The sequence below is a fragment of the Tasmannia lanceolata genome, unplaced genomic scaffold, assembly GCF_043159265.1.
Source record: "Tasmannia lanceolata isolate RefF3 unplaced genomic scaffold, GAP_Taslan_0.1 ptg000003l, whole genome shotgun sequence".
Classification (NCBI taxonomy): domain Eukaryota; kingdom Viridiplantae; phylum Streptophyta; class Magnoliopsida; order Canellales; family Winteraceae; genus Tasmannia; species Tasmannia lanceolata.
In genome coordinates this window covers 54,693,724-54,713,461 of record NW_027518680.1, presented here as the reverse complement: position 1 = coordinate 54,713,461, position 19,738 = coordinate 54,693,724, and the positions used below count along the sequence as shown (strand labels likewise).

General features: G+C 38.5%; 1 protein-coding gene across 2 annotated transcripts; it reads left to right on the top strand.

The window, feature by feature from the left end:
- Positions 1-5,306: 5,306 nt before the first annotated feature.
- LOC143855990 (uncharacterized) lies at positions 5,307-12,220 on the top strand. Of its 2 annotated transcripts, XM_077366033.1 has the most exons (4): positions 5,307-5,463; positions 5,545-5,677; positions 6,212-6,431; positions 11,254-12,220. In XM_077366033.1, the coding sequence occupies exons 2-4, from the start codon at positions 5,612-5,614 to the stop codon at positions 11,799-11,801; spliced, it is 834 nt and encodes a 277-aa protein (XP_077222148.1). In that variant the 5' UTR covers positions 5,307-5,463; positions 5,545-5,611; the 3' UTR covers positions 11,802-12,220. The 2 variants fall into 2 exon arrangements, with proteins under 2 accessions (XP_077222148.1, XP_077222153.1); XM_077366038.1 differs by lacking the exons at positions 5,307-5,463; positions 5,545-5,677 and adding an exon at positions 5,918-6,027.
- Positions 12,221-19,738: the final 7,518 nt, after the last annotated feature.

The window sequence follows — 19,738 nt, the reverse complement described above, 5'->3', positions numbered from 1 at the left end:
GAAAATAGGGTATATGAGTTTTGCCAGTTGTGTTTGTATTATATTTTCTTGTGTTCATTTCCAAGGGTTCTAAATCTTAAATACAAAACTCTTTTTACACTAAATTGAAATATCAAATATCAAATATCAAATATCAATTTTTTTAATTTATTATTGAAGGAAAGAATTTGTGTCTCTTGCTTTTTTGTCACAAACATGCACACCTAGTTAGGGGTGCAACTCGGGATGATTTTGGGAATTTGGGTTGAAATCGGGTTGGGTTCGGGTTGATTCCTATTCATTTTTTAGCAAAAGCTCAACCCGACCTGACCCAAGTTGCACCCCTACACCTTGTTTCCTAGGGAGTAAGTATAGCCCTTAGAGTGGTAAAATTTAAAGGAAATATGTTCAAGGAATTGTTTAACAATCTGTAGTTAAAAAGAAAAAAGAATCGTGTATCAACCCTCCTAAACCTTGAGGTCCTTTTCTTTATATTTTTTATGTTTGGTTTGTTGCATATTAAATTGAATGTTGTATTCATATGATGAGTTATACTAGAAGTTACACATTAATAAATTAAGATATAAGTTGTATTAGAAGTTACACAAATAAATGAAGATGTCATTTCAAATAAATAAATAAATGAAGATATGAATGCAACTTCGATTGTTCAAGCATTTGGGAATCCTGGTCCAACTGGCATTGGGGTTCTTTTGAGGAGCATTGTTTAAATTTCCATCGAAAACGACACAACACAACTCAATTGAAATATTTCCATTTTCATCCATTTCCATCCTCACTGTAGCATACTAAAACTAAAATGCATATTGAAACCAAAATTGTAAGTGCATTAGTGGTATACTATATCAATACACATTGCATGATTATATTTATATGAAAGGCATGTGAAATGTGGTGTATGGACTACATATACATATTTATATATGAATTACATGTGAGATGTGCCATGTATCGATTTACCAGACAACGGATGTCCCTCAGTGTTCGATGTAATTAAACCATTATGGATAACTGTCTTGCTCATGTGATGATTTCTAAGTTTGTATTTATGTTCATTCTAGCATGTGCTGAACTTTCATCTTAAAATTCTATCATTTGCATATGTTTCCATACGTTTTCATAATTTTTAAGATGCCCACTGAAATTTTCAATCGAAACCGAAATATTTCTATTTCCGTGGCGACTGAAACCTAAACCCAAACTGAAATTTGAAACCTTGCTGAGGAATTCAGAGGGAGGGAGGTTGGTGGGTGGGTTTTTTCAGGTCCTATTGGTGAGAAGCATTCCAACGAGGTGGAGGGGCAATCCCTTTGCTATGGTATCTTTCTCGTTGATCAGACCTTGTTGGATTACCTTATCATTGAGGGATATTCCCTTAATGTTGTTAGATGGGTGAGACATATACTTTTCTACCCGTGGAGGTTTGTGGATGCTATAGGGGAGATCCCCAATTTGATCAAGGTTCATGATATTGAGATTCATCACGTCTGACAATCAGCCAATTGCAATGCAGATCGCTTGCTCGTTTCAGAGTTGATAGAGATGAGATTAGGGCTTCTGGTCATCTTCTCACTGAGGTTCTTTGCTGCTCCTTTTGTGTTTCCTTTTTGTTGGCCTTAGTTTGTGTTGCTTTCTTTTGCTTTGAGACCCCCTCTATTTGTTTTTTTCTATCACCATTAAAAAAAGGGATATGAATACAACTATACTACATCTACGTGAACTAAACTATTGAGGGCTGATATCCGCACTCCCAAAATTTGGCACCTTTTTCATTTTCAACAATTTAAATAAAATGGCCGAAAAGATGTACTTGACATTTGCTCCTTAATTTTCCTTCTCTCTTCTTCACCCAGAACCACCACTAGTCTCATCTGCGTTCTTTCTCACACTACTACTGCCTCCTCTCAAAACATCCACGTGTATTTGCATGGATGCATGTGTTATATAATAATTAACAACTAAGCACCTTGCACACAAATGGCTAGCGAGTCATACCTTATTTGCGCAACCCAAACGCGGAAGTCAGAATCTTGGCTTGAAGTACGAGCCCGTTGATATCGCAATCAATCTGGTAACGATCTCATTGTGTGTCGTAGGAGAAACTACGAGAGTCGCTCCTTCGTTCTTCACGATCACAAATCCGAGAGCCTAAGGATGATCGCTCTAGAGAGAGAGAGAGAGAGAGAGAGAGAGAGAGAGAGAGAGAGAGAGAGAGAGGGGAACTTGAGGGAGAGAAAATTGAGAGAATGGACCTCTCATGTTATTTTTTATTATAGGGAATTCGACTACCTATATGTAGTCTAGGATTCTAAGTCTCCCTCTTAAGATAGAAGTCTAGGAATCCCACCCAAGTCCAATTCTAATGCCTTATCATGATAAACCATAATAGACATCAAATATCTCCTCCCAACTAATTTGGATTTATCCCTTTAGCTTGTTGGGGCCCACCAACCTATGTGGGCGACGACATTTCTTTGGGTTACGGGTAACTCAATCCATATCCCAACAGCATGCATGTTCACGAGCATGTGTGCGATAGTCACAATTGGACCAAGTGCCTCTTTACTTACCTTTCCGCCCTCATTTTTGGGCTTTGTTTTGGAAAGTAGTTACACAAAACCTCCACTTGTATTTGCATGTGTGCATGCATGTTCATGAGCGCATGCACCATAGTCACAATTGGACCAAGTGTCTCTTCACGTACCTAGCCATCCTCATGGTTTTCGGCTTTGTTTTGGAAAGTAATAACAAGTCCCCCTTTCCATCTATTTGGGTTCTCTCCAATCAGCCCTATCATCTCTACATCATTTCATTTCTCATATCCGAGTTCCTTCAAAGGGACAAACCCCAAACTGAAGTTAGCTCTAAATTCTTCACATGGAATTGCAAGCAATAAAATTCCATTTTGAAATTTATGGAAATAGTTGTGGTTGCAACCATAGTTACCAAGATCGTGTTCGGGAATAATTTGGCTAGACAAATGTTCGAAAAGTTCGAGAAATATTTGTAAAAATTTGATTCTCAACTCAACTCAACTCAACTAAGCCTTTGTCCTAAACTAGTTGGGGTCGGCTAATGAATCCTTTAGAATTGGATTGCATGGTATAGTGGTTGGGTGTGTCTCTTTGGATTGTCATGATCATGGATTCTGTTAAAAGTATAAAAGATTAAATACTGCCTTTCTCCAACAGCTTAAGCTTTTGGAGAAGTTGGTAAGTTTCTGACAATTTCACATGGTATCAGAGCCAAAGGTCTCGAGTTCAAACCCTCCCGGATAGCAAAATCCACATGTGATGGTCGGCCCAAAGTGGGACCACATGTGCCACGTGTTTGCCAAGTGGGCCACACTTGCGGGGGAGTGTTAAAGTATAAAAGATGAATAATGCCTTCCTCCAATAGATTAAGCTTTTGGAGAAGTTGGTAAGTTAACATGTGAAATTGTTAGAAACTTACCAACTTCTCCAAAAGCTTAAGCTGTTGGAGAAAGGCAGTATTTAAGCTTTTATACTTTTAACACTCCCTCTCACGTGTGGCCCACTTGGCAAACACGTGGCACATGTGGTCCCACTTTGGGCCAACCATCGCATGTGGATTTTTGCTATCCGAGAGGTTTGAACTCGAGACCTTTGGCTCTGATACCATGTTAACTTACCAACTTCTCCAAAAGCTTTTGGAGAAAGGCAATATTTAATTTTTTATACTTTTAACACTCGCCCTCACGTGTGGCCCACTTGGCAAACACGTGGCACATGTGGTCCCACTTTGGGCCGACAATCGCATGTGGATTTTTGCTATCCGGGAAGTTTGAACTTTAGACCTTTGGCTCTGATACCATGTTAGCTTACAACTTCTCCAAAAGCTTAAGCTATTGGAGAAAGGCGTTATTTATCTTTTATACTTTAACAGATTCAATTCGCACTTAAATTTTTTTCATAGATATTTGAGTTTATTTTGAATAAATCGCGAACCACTTGATGTTTCAATAAGTTGAAATATTTTCCTGAATTTCTAGTCTTACCTAAATTTGGCAATTATGTTGCCAATGCCATGTTGATATGAGAAGGTAGCTATGATTTAGCCGACACTTTGAACTTATTGCTGACACACGTGTCCTGTCAACCTGTGTCGGCTCTCCTTTTGACACTTGTAAATGTACTACTATAAGTGTCAAACTTAATGTGGGCGTGTCGACACATTTTTTGTACCGTATCAAGCGTGATGTTTTATTATTATTGAATATTGTGTTTACCTCTTTAATTATTAACTCTTCTTTTAGCTCATCTTTAACTAATATTTTTGCTATATACTCTTCTTTTAGCTCTCTATCCGACCCCAACTAGTTTGGGACAAAGGCTTTGTTGAGTTGAGTTGAGACTCTCTCCTAAACCTAATACCCTAAACAAACTCTTATTCTAATATTATATTTAATGTATCCTATAGCTCCCCTAATCATAGATATATACTTTTTGTTTTAGCCGTGTTCCCTTTTCTTATTTTTGGGATCGTTGCCGTGTCCGACACTACATGTCCGTGTCGACATGTGACACTCATATCCGTGTCCACAAATCTAGAAATGTAGTAATGATTGAATCTTTAGAGATCATAGGACATGCTTTTATGCTCTTAAATAATATATTATGAGGCAAATTAGATTTGCTGGTGATCTTTCGGAATGAGTTTGGGGAGTCAGCGCGAACGAGGGGGGAGTTTTAAAACTATGCTTGCTATACGTTTCTCCTTTCTTGCTTTGATATCATCTTGCCGTTATTGTCATTAAACAAATAAATAAACTTTGTATTTCAAAGCTTGCTTACACCTGGAACTATGTGATCCTTGTTTATGATTCTCAGCTCAAAACTCCATATCCTCAACACCCAAGCTATATGCTGGAATAATTAGGTCCTTGTTTTTACTTATATGTACCTGTCTGAACTTAATCATATCAATGTGATGAAAATTGCAATAACAGAGAATGAGAATTTTAATACTTCATTCATTATGCTGATTGTGTTACAAAATTAGTTGAGCCGACCTGGCTTAGTTGATAATCAAGGGAACTACCAACCTAGGAATATTTAAGGGCCTGTTTGTTTTAGATTATGACAACCGATTGTGGAGTCCCCAACCGATTATCGCCCTAAAATTTAGTGCAGTTTTCGGTCCAATAATCAGTTGGGGACTGCACAATCTGTTGTTTTAATCTAAAACAAACATGGCCTTTGTGGGTTGAATTTAACAATATTTTTTCGTGTGAGTATCCCCACCCCATTTTAGGGCGGGACTAATCCCTATGGATGTACGCAATCATACTTGTGCTTATTTCAAGCTTCCCTGTTTCAGGGTCATTTGGCAAGGAACCTGAAAGGCCACAACTTGGACATTGTGTGGTCAGGTGCTGCTTGGACTTGTGGCAAACAGCTCAAGCATTACAAAGCATTTTGTCGCAGTGGGACCACCATACCTGTAAGCTTTGGTACTTCTCTGCATGTTTTGCTGCATCGATATGCTATTTTGATTGTCAAACATTGATTTTCTGATTCGCAGAGCCATTCTTTTGTTCTTGTCATGGCTAAAGAGGGAAACAACTATCTTGCATATTTGGACGATATGTATGAAAATAAGAAAGGGCAGAAAAAAGTCAAAGTCCGGTGGTTTCATCAGAATCAGGAAGTTATTGGTATGATTCCTCCACCAACTCCAAACCCTAGTGAAGTCTTTATTACACCTTATGCCCAGGTTAATGAGCTGGATCAGTATTGGCCCGTCAGTTCAATGGGTTCATTCTCCATATAAGTGGTACCGCATCTACAACCAGCAACCCTTGTTACCGAAAACTGTAACACCCGCGTCTTAGTATCATTTAAAAAAAATATTATTTTTTGATTCTTCATTGACCCAACCAAGTCAAAAACTACATCAGTCAACTCCGCAGATACATTCATTATTGGCACTTGGTTAGGTTCAAAACCAAATTGATCTGGCAAATTTCTACATCTACCAGGCTAGTGTTTGAACTTTAAACATTGGGTAATGCTTGCTAAAGTCTCTGGTTCGTTTTATTGATTCTTCATATCTCCTAAGTCACTACTGGCTATGTATGACGTGCCTCTTCATATTAGTGAATGATTGAAGTCGCCCTATGCCTTATTGATACTCTAGTTAGGGCTGGATGGGTTCCAAAGATCTTAGACTTTTTTCTGGTTTTATGTAGGAATGGATCCCTGCCTTTAGACCAGCCGCTCCTGATAAATTGGGCATGAGATGCTTGGGCGGCCTTACAATTCGGCAATGTCCTCCCTCTGGGAAGTTGACTGATGTAGTTTTTGAGGTTGGAACCCCAGTGGATGCATGGTGGAATGATGGCTGGTGGCAAGGAGTGGTAACTGGAGTTGACGGCTTTGGAGATGACGCTCTGCAAGTTTATTTTCCTGGTACGTATTTTTCTTAGAAAGATCAGTGCACTATTCAATTTTCTTCAAATGATTAGTGGTTTTTTTTTTTTTTTTGGCATGGAAATTTCGCTAGTGAATCCATTGGAAATTGTCGTCTCTTTTTTTTTTAAACAAGAAATTGGGTTGTTTTTCTGAAGTTTTTTCTTCTTCTGTTTGAACAACACTGAATATATGTGCATCATGTCTAATGCTAGACAATAGTCTTAATAAAGCAAGTACTTTGTGGAAGATCTTAGAGGGCTAGAAGATGCTCTTGATGGCTATTATAAGAAGTGCTATACTAAAAACTTCGATTGTCATCCTTCCCTCTCGGACACTGTCCAATGAAAGTACGAGATGGTTAGAAAAGCAATTATAGGAAGGAGAGACTAGGGATTCAATGTTGGCTATGAATAGGTTCAAATCATGGGATTCAGATGGCTTTATTATGGCATCTTACCAAGAGTGGGAATGTGTGATGGTTAGCTTATTAAAAATATGGAGTTCTAATGTATGGACTGTTTTACTAAGAGTGGGAAATGAGGTGCACTTCTGGCTGGATTTGTGGGTGGAAAAACACGGTTGAAGGATGCTTTTCCAGGACTCTTTGCATTGGCAAACAAGAAGGACGCTCTCGTGTCTGATTATATGGCAAGGGAACCGGCGGCAGGAAAGATTTTCTGGGATATAAGACTGAGCTGACATTTGAAAGACGAGGAGATAAATCGTTTTGCTTCTTTGTATCATTACTTGAATCACAGTACTACTCGCCGGTAGCGTCAGATGAAATGATATGGATCCCTGAAACTCATGGTGAATTCTCTTCTAAATCCTTCTTCTCTGTATTGAATAACGGAGGTCGTAAGGCAATTCGTCGCGCTGGTATATGGAAATCTTCAGCCCCTCCTCTAGTTATCGCGTTCGCATGGACAGTTGTTCACGAGAAAATCAACATGTGCGATCGTATGAAAAGGAGAAGATTTCAAATGGCCTCCTGGTGCATCCTGTGTAAATAGGCGGAAGAATCACTAGATCATCTACTTCTCCACTGTCCATTTACCAATCGGGTATGGATGGGGATGATCAATGCCTTTGGTGTCAAATGGGTCTTGCAAAAATCAATTAGGAGGGTGATTACCAACTGGTCTATCGTTGCTTTTGGCGATACCAGGAAGCTGCTTTGGAAGTTATTACCATATGCTCTCATTTGGAGCATTTGGAAGGAGAGAAACAGTCGTATCTTCACGGAGAAAACTAAGACTTTTGAAAGGATTGGATTAGAGTTAAAGGTTGAACTTATATCTTGGATTAAAAATATCAGAGGGGTATCATACGGACTCGGAGAAATACTGAGAAACTGGAAGGCTGTAATATGGGAGAGGAAGATTGAAGTGAAATTCAAGCCAAAATGGGAGCCACCACAGATGGTTTATTAAAGCTAAACTTCGATGGTAGTGCTATCGGAAACCTCGGAAAGGGAGGGGTGGGCGGAATATTAAGGGACGAAAAGGGGGATTTACTGATGTCATACTCCGGTCCCATCGGGAAATGCGACGCAAATGAGGCAGAAGTGAGAGCACTCTTGTTTGGTTTAAAATGGTACATATCTCACTTTTCTAAACCCCTGATCATTGAAGGCGATTCATCGAATGTAATCTCCAGGGCTTTGGGCAATTCAAAAGGGCCATGGCTTCTGCAAAATTATATATTGGAAATTAAGGATATTGTGAGAACGATCCGTCCGATAATCGTCCACAGAAGGCGCACCGCAAATGAAAGGGCGAATGTGTTGGCAAAACAGGGCATGTTTCACGAATCTATGCAAATTTGCTTACCGGGTAATGTAGGGGGGATTGGGGATGGGCAGTCTTAATTCGATACTAATACTCATTTACTGTAAGTGTATTGTGCTGGAGTCTATGTATTATGGATGGGGACATCTTGTCCCCTCCTCACATTCTAAGGATTAATAAAAGTCAATTTTCAAAAAAAATAAAAATGTATGGATTGCTTAAACAAGGAGACCAGTACCACTTTCATTAGTCTCTGCAGTCATTATTGGTGACTTACACCCTATCAGTCTCGTTGGTAGTCTTTACAAGATTATTGCTGAAGTCTTACCGATGTGGCTTAGAAAAGGTGCTTGTGGAAGTGATTTTTCCATACCAGGGGGTCTTTGGGGGAGGGAGACAAAATTTAGACATGGTCCTCGTTGCAAATGAGTGAATTGGTTCAAGGAATAGATAAAGTAATAGGAGCATCCTTTGTAAGATGGATATGAAAGAAGTTTACAATCCTGTAGGTTGGGGTTGGCGTGCATCTCTTCATTATCCTTCCATATCCTTGGGAATGGAGGATATGTTGACTTCTTCAAGTGCTTAAGAGATTTGTTGCAAGATGACTCAAGCTCCCTCTTCTTCCTTTCTTTAGTAGGGAAAGTACCAATTAGAATGTTGAAGAGCATTGGAAAGAGGGCTTCTTGAATGTTTTCTTGTTGGAGCCTTTCTTCATTCCATCTCACTTTGGGGATGACACACACATATCTTACCTTGGTTTGCCTCTCAGTTAGGGTATCCTTTCAAAGGAAGCTAGATTTTCTTTTGGAAATCTTACCTTGATTTTCCTTCAAATATTTTATTTTGCGAAGTAGGGCCTCTTGGTGGAAAGAATGGAAAGGAAGCTAGATTTTATAAATAAAAAAAATGGAAAGGAAGCTAGATTGTTGGGAGATAAGTTCTCTCTTTTGGGGGTGGATTACTCTTGTCAAGGCTTCCCTTTCAATCCTTCCGATCTACTTGATGTCTCGATTCAAAATTCCAGTGTCGGTTGGGAAGAAAATTTAGAATATCCAAAAGAGATATTTTATGGGAAGGCGATGAGGAAGGTAAAAGAGATTAAAACACCTCATAAAGTGGGAGGAGGTAAAAGAGATTAAAACACCTCGTAAAGTGGGAGGGGAGGGTGTGTTGGTCCAAGAGAAATGGGGAATTCGGTCATGGAAACTTATGCCGTAGGAATAAACCTCTCCTTGAGAAGTAATAATGGAGGTTTTTTGACGAGAATGTCCTTTGAAGGATGGTAAATTTGGGTAAATATGAGGACTCGGGTGGATGATGGGGGTGTGAGGTTTTAAGTAGAAGTGGAGATTCAAAATCATGGTGGTCAATTTGTTCGGTTCATTATGTTTAAGTCGGTGGTTATGTTTTGGGAGGGTCTTCGATTCAGTAGCATTCCGTTTTTTCCATTTTTAATCTATATAAGTTAGTTAGAGAGGAGTTTGAGTAGTAGATTGCACGAAGAGAGTGGGGTGACTTGGGATAGAGCTCAAGGTCTTTGTATAATGATTGCCTTTTTAGTAACTTGGGCAATTTCAAAAGGGATAAATAAGTGTGTTTGAGGATAAGGTCTCTTATTTGGAGAAAACCATGTGATATAAGAACCATAATATTTTCTTGGGTGCTAGTGCATGGTGAGTTTTAGGGAGTGGCGAACTCTTCAGAAACTGAAGGGAAATTATTTATGGAAGGAAGCCAAAAGAGAACTTAAAAGTGGCCTAGTTGCGTCTGCTCCCCGTCAAATTGAATTTTGATGGTTGCTCCTTGGGAAATCTGGGTCGGTCTGGAATTGGTGGGGTGTTTAGTAACAATAAAGATGAAATTCTAGAAGCGTTCTTGGGTCCAATGGATTTTGAATTACAATGAAGCTAAGTTTCACACTTTCCTTATCAATATTCAAGTGTTCCTTGAGGATTTGGGTGCTAGCTTGTGTGGAAGGTGACTAGGTGACATGAGCAGTGTAATGTCGTGGGAAATTCGTCAATAGCCCGCCCTGGGCCTTGGACGCCAGCTCATATTGTGGACAATTTCGTGACAATAAAGATGAAATTCTAGAGGTTTTCTTGGGTCCTATCAAAATTATGAATTATAAGGAAGCTAAGTTTCACACTTTCCTTATCAGTATTCGAGTGTTCCTTGAGGATTTGAATATTAGCTTGTGGGTGGATGGTGACTGGGTGACACAAGCAATGTAATGTCAAGGGATATTCGTCATAGCCTTGGCCTTGGATGCCAGCTTATAGTGGACAAGCCTTTGCATTTGTGAGTGCTCTGGATTTAACTTTTCATATGTATTGTGAACGTCAGGGTGTTGCAGACTCATGGCCAACAAGAATTTAGATAGGACAGTTCTCGCTGTAGAGCAACCTCTGACCATTATAGCCTCTCCTCTTTCTAATAATATTTTTTCTATTATTAAAAAAAAAAAGAATGGACGAAATTACAGGAACCAAGCAACTATGATTAGAGTCAATCTTCTTTGTTTGGGAACGGTGCTGTGGTTGTTATATTAATGATCGAAGTTGAAGGAGACGTCTAACCCACATGAGAGGCATTTTCTAGAAAAGGATAGTACTCATATTGATACACATTGGAAGAACTAGATTCTGACCAAGACAATGCATTTCCATCTCTATCAAATATCTTTAAAAAAATACACATCATCTCTGGGTTGAGTCCTGACCATAGTTAGCAAAACTTCATTTTAAACTGAAAAAAAAAAAAATTTGTAGGTTCGTCGTTTGAAACGTATTGAATGTGTTTTTTTTTTTTTTGAGCCAAGTCCAACTTTATCCCGTTATGATCCTGGAAACAGGTTGCATCTATCTTCCATTTCTCCTGTTTCTTTCCGAGGCAAGGGCTGATTTAGAATTTTTTATTTTTTGTGGGTTAGTATGGTTTAGTGCTATTTTCTAACTCTTTCTAGTGAAGTGGTTTCTCCTTTAAAATAAAGAAAAAGAATTATGTACCTTTCCTAATCTGCTCAGGTGAAGATATCTTCTCAATTATCCAACGAAGGGATCTGAGGATTTCTAGGGACTGGATATCGAACCAGTGGGTCAACATTGAGGTAAATCATAATATAAAAGGGTGGCCCAGTGCACGAGGCTCCAGCCATTGCGGCCCAGTAAATCATAATATAGTGTCTTCTACAACCGATGTTAACCCTTGCACGAAGTTCTCTGCATGCCCGACCATCGCCAAGGGAGCCGAGTCCGGTGGATCTGCAGTATCAGTCTGCGAGGTCCCCACTAATTCTGAACTTGATCCAGTTGAAGATGATAAGCAGGCAATAGCTGGTTTGGATGCGAGCAATGGGCTTCCCGAAAATGGAAAGTTGGTGAATTTTAGAGCACAAAAATGGAACCAAGACGAACTTGGGAAAGACAATGATGGTGTTGGAAATGGCAATGATGGTCAAAACAAGACCGGCGGTGATGACAAGGATTCTGAGTTAGTTATGAACAAGGAGGAGGTTCTTCGCCCCACACGTGAAGGGGTTCAAGTCAATGGAGTGGTTGTTGCCATAATGTGAAGTAGGAAATTTCGAGACGTATGTTTGAAACAATCATGATATGTGCAATGAGGATAGTGAAGATGATGGTTGTCAAGGCAAGCTTTTGAAATTGGTTGAGAGTTAAATGTTAGGGCTTTTGTAAATGCGATAGAGGCGAGATGGGGTTAATGCAGTGTTTCATGACCGTAGGCTAACTGGGAGGTGTATTGTAGTTTTAGCTTTTAACAGTTTGATTAGATGATGAATGTAATTAGGAGAAGCATTTCTTTTGAGGAATCTGGACTCGCTTGTGATTCGCGCTTCACATTTTTTGTGCCTGATGCTGTGTTGTTCGCCGTTTGCACATATAAATCAAAGACAGTTAATTACTAAGGGTTATATTGTATTATGGAGTAATTCCATATCATGTTGCTATGAATTAACTTTGTTATCTGTTGCATTTACCTCTTTATTTTATTTTTTGCTTGCATTCTTACAGCCATTTCTTCTCTAATTCTGAATACATTGAAGGGCGTAACGACATCTGTTGGATCTGTGGGTGTTGTACTTGTGGTATGTTGTCTTATTTGTGAGGGGCACTGGATGTGTTGTGATGGAAGTGAGCCCTACTTGATTTGATTAACTCTTAAAGTGGCCCCCCATCATCACGATCACCATCCGATCTCGATCGAACGGTTATGTGGTTGACTGTTTGTGAACTTGGTTTTGGTTTTAACACTAGATCATTTCCCTATAATTAGTGTCAGGCTGCTATTATGGAATTTTAAAAGTTGCAAGACTAGCATTTGGCAGAGTTAAAAGTTTTGATGAGGGAATAAGATAAATGTTCGAATAACCTGTGGAAGTTTGGGATTGTTTTTTTTTTAAAGAGGTGTAAAATTGTGGGCCCATAAAGGGGGAATTAAAATAAATCTAAAGGACAACTATGCCATTATTGGGCCCCCGCAGATTTGCGACGTGCCTATGATTTCCATCACCATCCTATCAAAACATGAGGTGCAAAATCATGGGACCCAATCATGAACAAAAGAAAAAGTATTCAACAAAAGCTCAGGGGTCGAAAAATTAGTAGTGGCAAAACAATTTTAGTAGCCCTAAACTTGACTTTCTAGGGGAAAAAGATCAAAAAAAGTTTTCTTGGAAAAAAGGGCCTTTTCGCGGCCGGGTCAAACAAAACCGTTCTCTAAGTCGTTGACTGAAGTGAGGGGACTGAACGGAATGACTCTGGTCCGTCCAATCAGTCAAACTAACCTATCCCGTTGCTGCCGAGTGAAGTGAGGTCCCTCGGATTAGGGACCAAAGTGAACGACTTCCAGAAGAGAGCTGTAGTCCCACTTCCATACTCAAGTCCTTGTGTTGCGGTTTTGAGTTGCCAAAAAAATCAAATAAATCATCCAAGAACACAAAACTAAAAACAGAAAAGTAAAAACAAACTGTAGTGGCGTTGTGATGCAGTGCCAACATGGCAGCCATGTCATGCCTAGGTGGTTTTGGTGGAGTTCCAAGGTGCAGTCCCTCATTAATGTTGCTGGCCCGTTTTGAACCTGATTTTTGAGCTTCTAAATGGAAGAATTATGGAAGGTGGTAAACTACAAAGTTGTAGGTTTCTTTGAGATCTTTCCAACAAGTATTTGTGCTTGAAAATTGGATAAGAGGGCAGAAAGTTATGGCAGTTTTTATGGACTGTGTCTGTGGGTTCCCAAAACAGTACCTGATTTTTGAGCTTCTAAATGGAAGAATTATGGAAAGTGGTAAACTACAAAGTTGTAGGTCTCTTTGAGATCTTTCCAACAAGTATTTATGCTTGAAAATTGGATAAGAGGGCAGAAAGTTATGGCAGTTTTTATAGACTGTGTCTGTGGGTTTCCAAAACAGTCAAAGTTAGTAAGTTCCAAAGCAATTAATGTTATGTTAGTCTTTAAGCTAGCTAGTGGAGGAGTTTGAACGAATTTGCTTTAGTTTTCTTTTATTTAAAGAGTTAGAAACCATCTTTAGAGGGGATTTTGGATGTTGATTAACTTATGTAATTGATGGAATATCAATTGGGTTGAGCTTTGCTCTCATTTTCTTCTTCTTTTCTTGTTGTGTTCTTGATTTCTAATTTCTCTTCTTCTTCTCTCTTAACCACCCGCATTATCTGGTATCAGAGCCAACGTTACTCTCTTGGGCTAGCTTCGATTTGATTTTCATGGCGGCACGAAGAGGTAGAGGAAGGCGTGGTAACCAAATGATGGAAGATTTGAGAGATGAAAGAGATGATGAACTTCAAGCACTTCGAAGACAAGTTGAACAACTTACCATGCAACTTGAACGCCAAGAGGCTCGTAGTGAGCATGGTAGATCAAGCCGTGGAGGTTCTAGTGATGAATCCGATGTGAATCCCTTCGCCAATACTCATGAAGAGGCTTGGATGGGAAGGTTCTATCGTGATTTCGACACCGTCAAGATTGACTTGCCGGAGTTCCATAGTCGTCTATAACCCGAAGAGTTTCTTGAATGGCTTAGTGTCATTGAGAAGTTCTTTGATTACAAGGAGACGCCCAAAAGCCAACGTGTGAAGCTTGTGGCTACAAGGCTTCGTGGCTACACTTCAACATGGTGGGATAAGGTTCAAGAGATGAGAATCCGCAAAGGAAAGCGTAAGATCTCTTCTTGGGAGAAAATGAAGTCAAGGCTTAAGGAGAAATTTCTTCCGTTGGATTTTTCCCAAATTATCTTTTCTCAATTCAACAACCTACGCTAAGAATCCAAGAGTGTGTTGGACTACACCGAAGAATTCTACAAGCTCATGGCTCGTAATGATATTCAAGAGGGTGAAGATCAACTTGTGGCAAGGTATGTTGATGGTTTGAAGTTTTCCATTCGTGATGAGGTGGAAATGCACCGATCATTGAGCGTCAATGATGCTTATCAACTAGCCTTGAAGGTGGAGGCTAAGTTTTCTCGTTGTGGTGCTAAAAAGTATGTGGATGTTCGTAGTCTCTATCCTTCTTTCGAAGGTGAATCTTCACATGGTGGAGGTACAAAGTCAAGGTCCGAATATTTCAACAAAAATTCTACAAAATCAGCCCCTACACATCAAGTTGTAAATCAGCTCAATCGTCCCAACAATTCAAATGCTTGTTTCAAGTGTGGTCAAGTTGGCTATCGTTTCAAAGATTGTCCAAAGAGGCAAGTAGTTGCCTTCGGTGATGAAGAAAATGATGATAATTTTGTTGATTATTCAAATCAACCCATATATGATGAGGATCTTATTGACTATTCAAATCAACCCATATATGATGAGGAAGATGGCATACAAAATGAAGAAATCGAACCCGAAGAAGGAGAAAGTTTGGTGATCCAAAGAGCACTTGCTAGACCAAAGGTTGAATCCGATAATGATTGGCTTCGTTTCGATATTTTCAAGACAAACGGGCCAGCAACATTAATGAGGGACTGCACCTTGGAACTCCACCAAAACCACCTAGGCATGACATGGCTGCCATGTTTGCACTGCATCATTATCTCCGGGAGAGAAAGAACTCGCCCACGAGTTCTCATCAAGCTCTTCATGATAAGTTGTCAAGTCTTTAACATTGAAGTTGGGTGAGTAGTGATATTTGGAGGGAGCTCAACCTTGAATGCATTATCCCCAATTTTCTTAAGCACTTGAAAATGGGCATCCACACGATCTTGAAATTTGCTAAACTTCCTTGGTTCGAGAAAACTCGCCCTCGAACCTTGAAGTATCGAAGAATGATCATCAATTGAAACTTCCCAAGATCAAACTCCGCTTCAAAATCTCCATGAAGAAGTGATAATTTGTCTAGATTTTGAACATGTTTGAATATATAAATATCAACTGTGAGCTTCAATGTAGGATCGAATAAAAATGGATCGATGTAATTGAATGAAAAAATCGATGTAATATTTTTCCATTCACCCATCACTTCAATATCCATCGGTTCACCTAATATGCAATCAGATCCAATTTCTTTGGTGATGAATTCATTGAATTGCCGTTGAAGTTCCTCGTACTCCTCGTTAGTTTCAACAACAAGTAGAGCATTGAATTTACCATTATCGTTGGTCTTTTGATCAAATTCGTTCTTGGAAATAAAAAAGTTACTCTCATACCCTTTCTTAAACCATGCAATCCGATACGGCTTTGGATGTTGTTCGGTTTTGAGCTTGTGCTTGTTCACCATTTTATGAGATACGATGTTCTCACAACTCCCACCATCGATCACAATGGACCAAACCTTGTCATGAGATTCGCATCGAGTCTTGAAAATATCGAAACGAAGCCAATCATTATCGGATTCAACCTTTGGTGTAGCAAGTGCTCTTTGGATCACCAAACTTTCTCCTTCTTCAGGTTCGATTTCTTCATTTTGTATGCCATCTTCCTCATCATATATGGGTTGATTTGAATAGTCAATAAGATCCTCATCATATATGGGTTGGCAGTTTTTATGGACTGTGTCTGTGGGTTCCCAAAACAGTCAAAGTTAGTGAGTTCCAATGCAATTAATGTTATGTTAGTCTCTAAGCTAGCTAGTGGAGGAGTTTGAACGAATTTGCTTTGGTTTTCTTTTATTTAAAGAGTTAGAAACCATCTTTAGAGGGGATTTTGGATGTTGATTAACTTATGTAATTGATGGAATATCAATTGGGTTGAGCTTTGCTCCCATTTGCTCCCACATTACGTTGACCACTTGATACTCTTTTTGTTTTTAGGACATCTTGTCCCTCTTCCCTGTATCATAGTTTCTTGGAATATATTGTTACTGTTACCTTTCAAAGTAAAAAAAAAGAAAAAGAAAATGGAGAGAGACTTTCTAGTAACAAAAGTTCTAACCAAATGACAACCGAAAGAAACATGGTAAGTACATATTATAGACAGATTTGTATATCATCCCGTCCGAGAATATTTTTTGGGATTTGTATGCCATTTCGTTTATTTTAAACAATTATAAATCGAATGGTTATAATTCATCTTAGGTGGCTCCTCTCTCATGCAACAGCAGGCCCGCGAAATGCCTTCTGCGATGGTCCCAAGCTCATTTTAAACCACTACAAACGGGAGGGTTATGATCATTTTATAAAAAATATTTTTAGGATGGAGACTATCCAAGACTATCTACATTAGGGCCTAACAAATGAATAGTATAGAACTTTGAATAACAAATTTCGGTTTTGGTCAAAAAGGTATCTGATTTCCATAATAATGCCAAGATTTTTCATGGGCCACTTGCTTTACTTAAAGTCCAAGCGATGATATATGAATAGTGTCATTGAATAATTAGTGGGCCTTTCCAATGCTTCGTAAAACAAAGAATGGCTCTAGCTTCGGCCTGTAGGTAATCTTTTTCATAAACCTATGAAAGATTTAGAAACAAACATCCTGACTTTTAGGGCCATCTTTATGTGGCTTACTCATGCTCATTAATATTATGATGGCATTCGGGACCAGGAGTCCCATCCTGCTTTACAAAATATCGAAGAGTATAAACACCGGCATATCTGAGGCTAATTCGAAGATGGAAAAAAGTAGTCAAAGTACAATATCCTAAACTACTCCTTTCTTCCTTTCAACAGCATGCCCGAAACCAAAATACCCGAAACAAAACTTTATTTTATTTTTGCAAATTTTGGTTATTTAGGCCAAAATTATTGTAATTTCGGTCAAAATGACCTAATCGAGGAGACCGAAATTGACATAACTAATTTCGGCTGAAAATTGGTTCTATCATAATCTATTGGCTTTCGTTCCCCAATTTCGTGGCTCACGTTCCAAGTGACAACTTCAACATCTTCAGTAACATGAATCAGTTATTATCTTCTGCGAACATCTATCACAAATCTTTGATAATACATACTAAACTGATAGATTCTAATTCATTTCTTATTCAGGAAATTTTATTGTAATCAAATTCATTATCAATTTTAAATCTACATATGTTTCAGGATGCATATTATCGTATATGAGATCACCTAATCACGTCGTTAGATCGTCTGGGTGTTAGATTTCGCAACTAAGCTAGATTAGAATACCAGGCTAGATTTGGATTATCTCTTTCCCTACTTATCTTTGTTTTCAATGTTGATCCCTTTTAGTTTTCTATATCAATACTTGTCAGGGTTAATTGCAATCATCCAAGATTAGTGAAATATAACCTTTATGGTGGGTTTGTTGAAGTTAGGGTGACATGTTGTGACTCATAATTATGTTTGATCCTGATTCATTAATGAAGAATTCCTTCATTCTCTCCCCATCTGGCAAGCTAAGCCTACCTTCCATGGATCTATTATATGGAGATCATTTTATTATCTGCATGAAATTTGTTCAAAAATGGATAATTGAAAACGAGAAATGGCATTGCTATGGTTCGATATTTGGCTTGAAGATTATCCCATGTTATCTCTTTTCCTATCAGAAAACCTTCACTCAGTGGTCATGGTTGATCACATCATCATAAAAAATATAGTCAAAGTGTCAAATTTTTATTCATGATTCTTCTAGAGATTCTTTTGCCTAGAGAGTGAGGTGAGGACAGTTTGAAGTTGTTATTTTGAAGTACCAACAAATATGTGGTCCTTAATGGTAATTCAGTAACAAAGCGACTTTGCTGCCTATTGCCATCTTGTCTGCTTGCTCATTCGCTGAGGCCTTTGTTGGAACTTTTAGGAGCAAATTTGGCACAAAAAGGTATCTGATTTCCATAATAATGCCAAGATTTTTCATGGGCCACTTGCTTTACTTAAAGTCCAAGCGATGATGTATGAATAGTGTCATTGAATAATTAGTGGGCCTTACCAATGCTTCGTAAAACAAAGAATCGTTCTAGCTTCGGCCTCTAATGGTAATCTTTTTCATAAACCTATGAAAGATTTAGAAACAAACATCCTGACTTTTAGGGCCATCTTTATGTGGCTTACTCATGCTCATTAATATTATGATGGCATTCGGGACCAGGAGTCCCATCCTGCTTTACAAAATATCGAAGAGTATAAACACTGGCATATCTGAGGCTAATTCGAAGATGCAAAAAAGTAGTCAAAGTACAATATCCTAAACTATTCCTTGATTCCTTTCAACATCATGCCCGAAACCAAAATACCCGAAACCAAATTATATTTTATTTTTGCAAATTTTGGTTATTTAGGCCAAAATTATTGTAATTTCGGTCAAAATGACTTAATCGAGGTGACCGAAATTGACATAACTAATTTCGGTCGAAAATTGGTTCTATCATAATCTATTGGCTTTCGTTCCCCAATTTCGTGGCTCACGTTTCAAGTGACAACTTCAACATCTTCAGTAACATGAATCAGTTATTATCTTCTGCGAACATCTATCACAAATCTTTGATAATACATATTAAACTGATAGATTCTAATTTATTTCTTATTCAGGAAATTTTATTGTAATCAAATTCATTATCAATTTTAAATCTACATATGTTTCAGGATGCATATTATCGTATATGGGATCACCTAATCACGTCGTTAGATCGTCTGGGTACTAGATTTCGCAACTAAGCTAGATTAGAATACAAGGCTAGATTTGGATTATCTCTTTCCCTACTTATCTTTGTTTTCAATGTTGATCCCTTTTAGTTTTCTATATCAATACTTGTCAGGGTTAATTGCAATCATCCAAGATTAGTGAAATATAACCTTTTACAGCTAGCATCAAAGACATAATATGGTGGGTTTGTTGAAGTTAGGGTGACATGTTGTGACTCATAATTATGTTTGATCCTGATTCATTAATGAAGAATTCCTTCATTCTCTCCCCATCTGGCAAGCTAAGCCTACCTTCCATGGATCTATTATATGGAGAGCCTTTTATTATCTGCATGAAATTTGTTCAAAAATGGATAATTGAAAACGAGAAATGGCATTGCTATGGTTCGATATTTGGCTTGAAGATTATCCCATGTTATCTCTTTTCCTATCAGAAAACC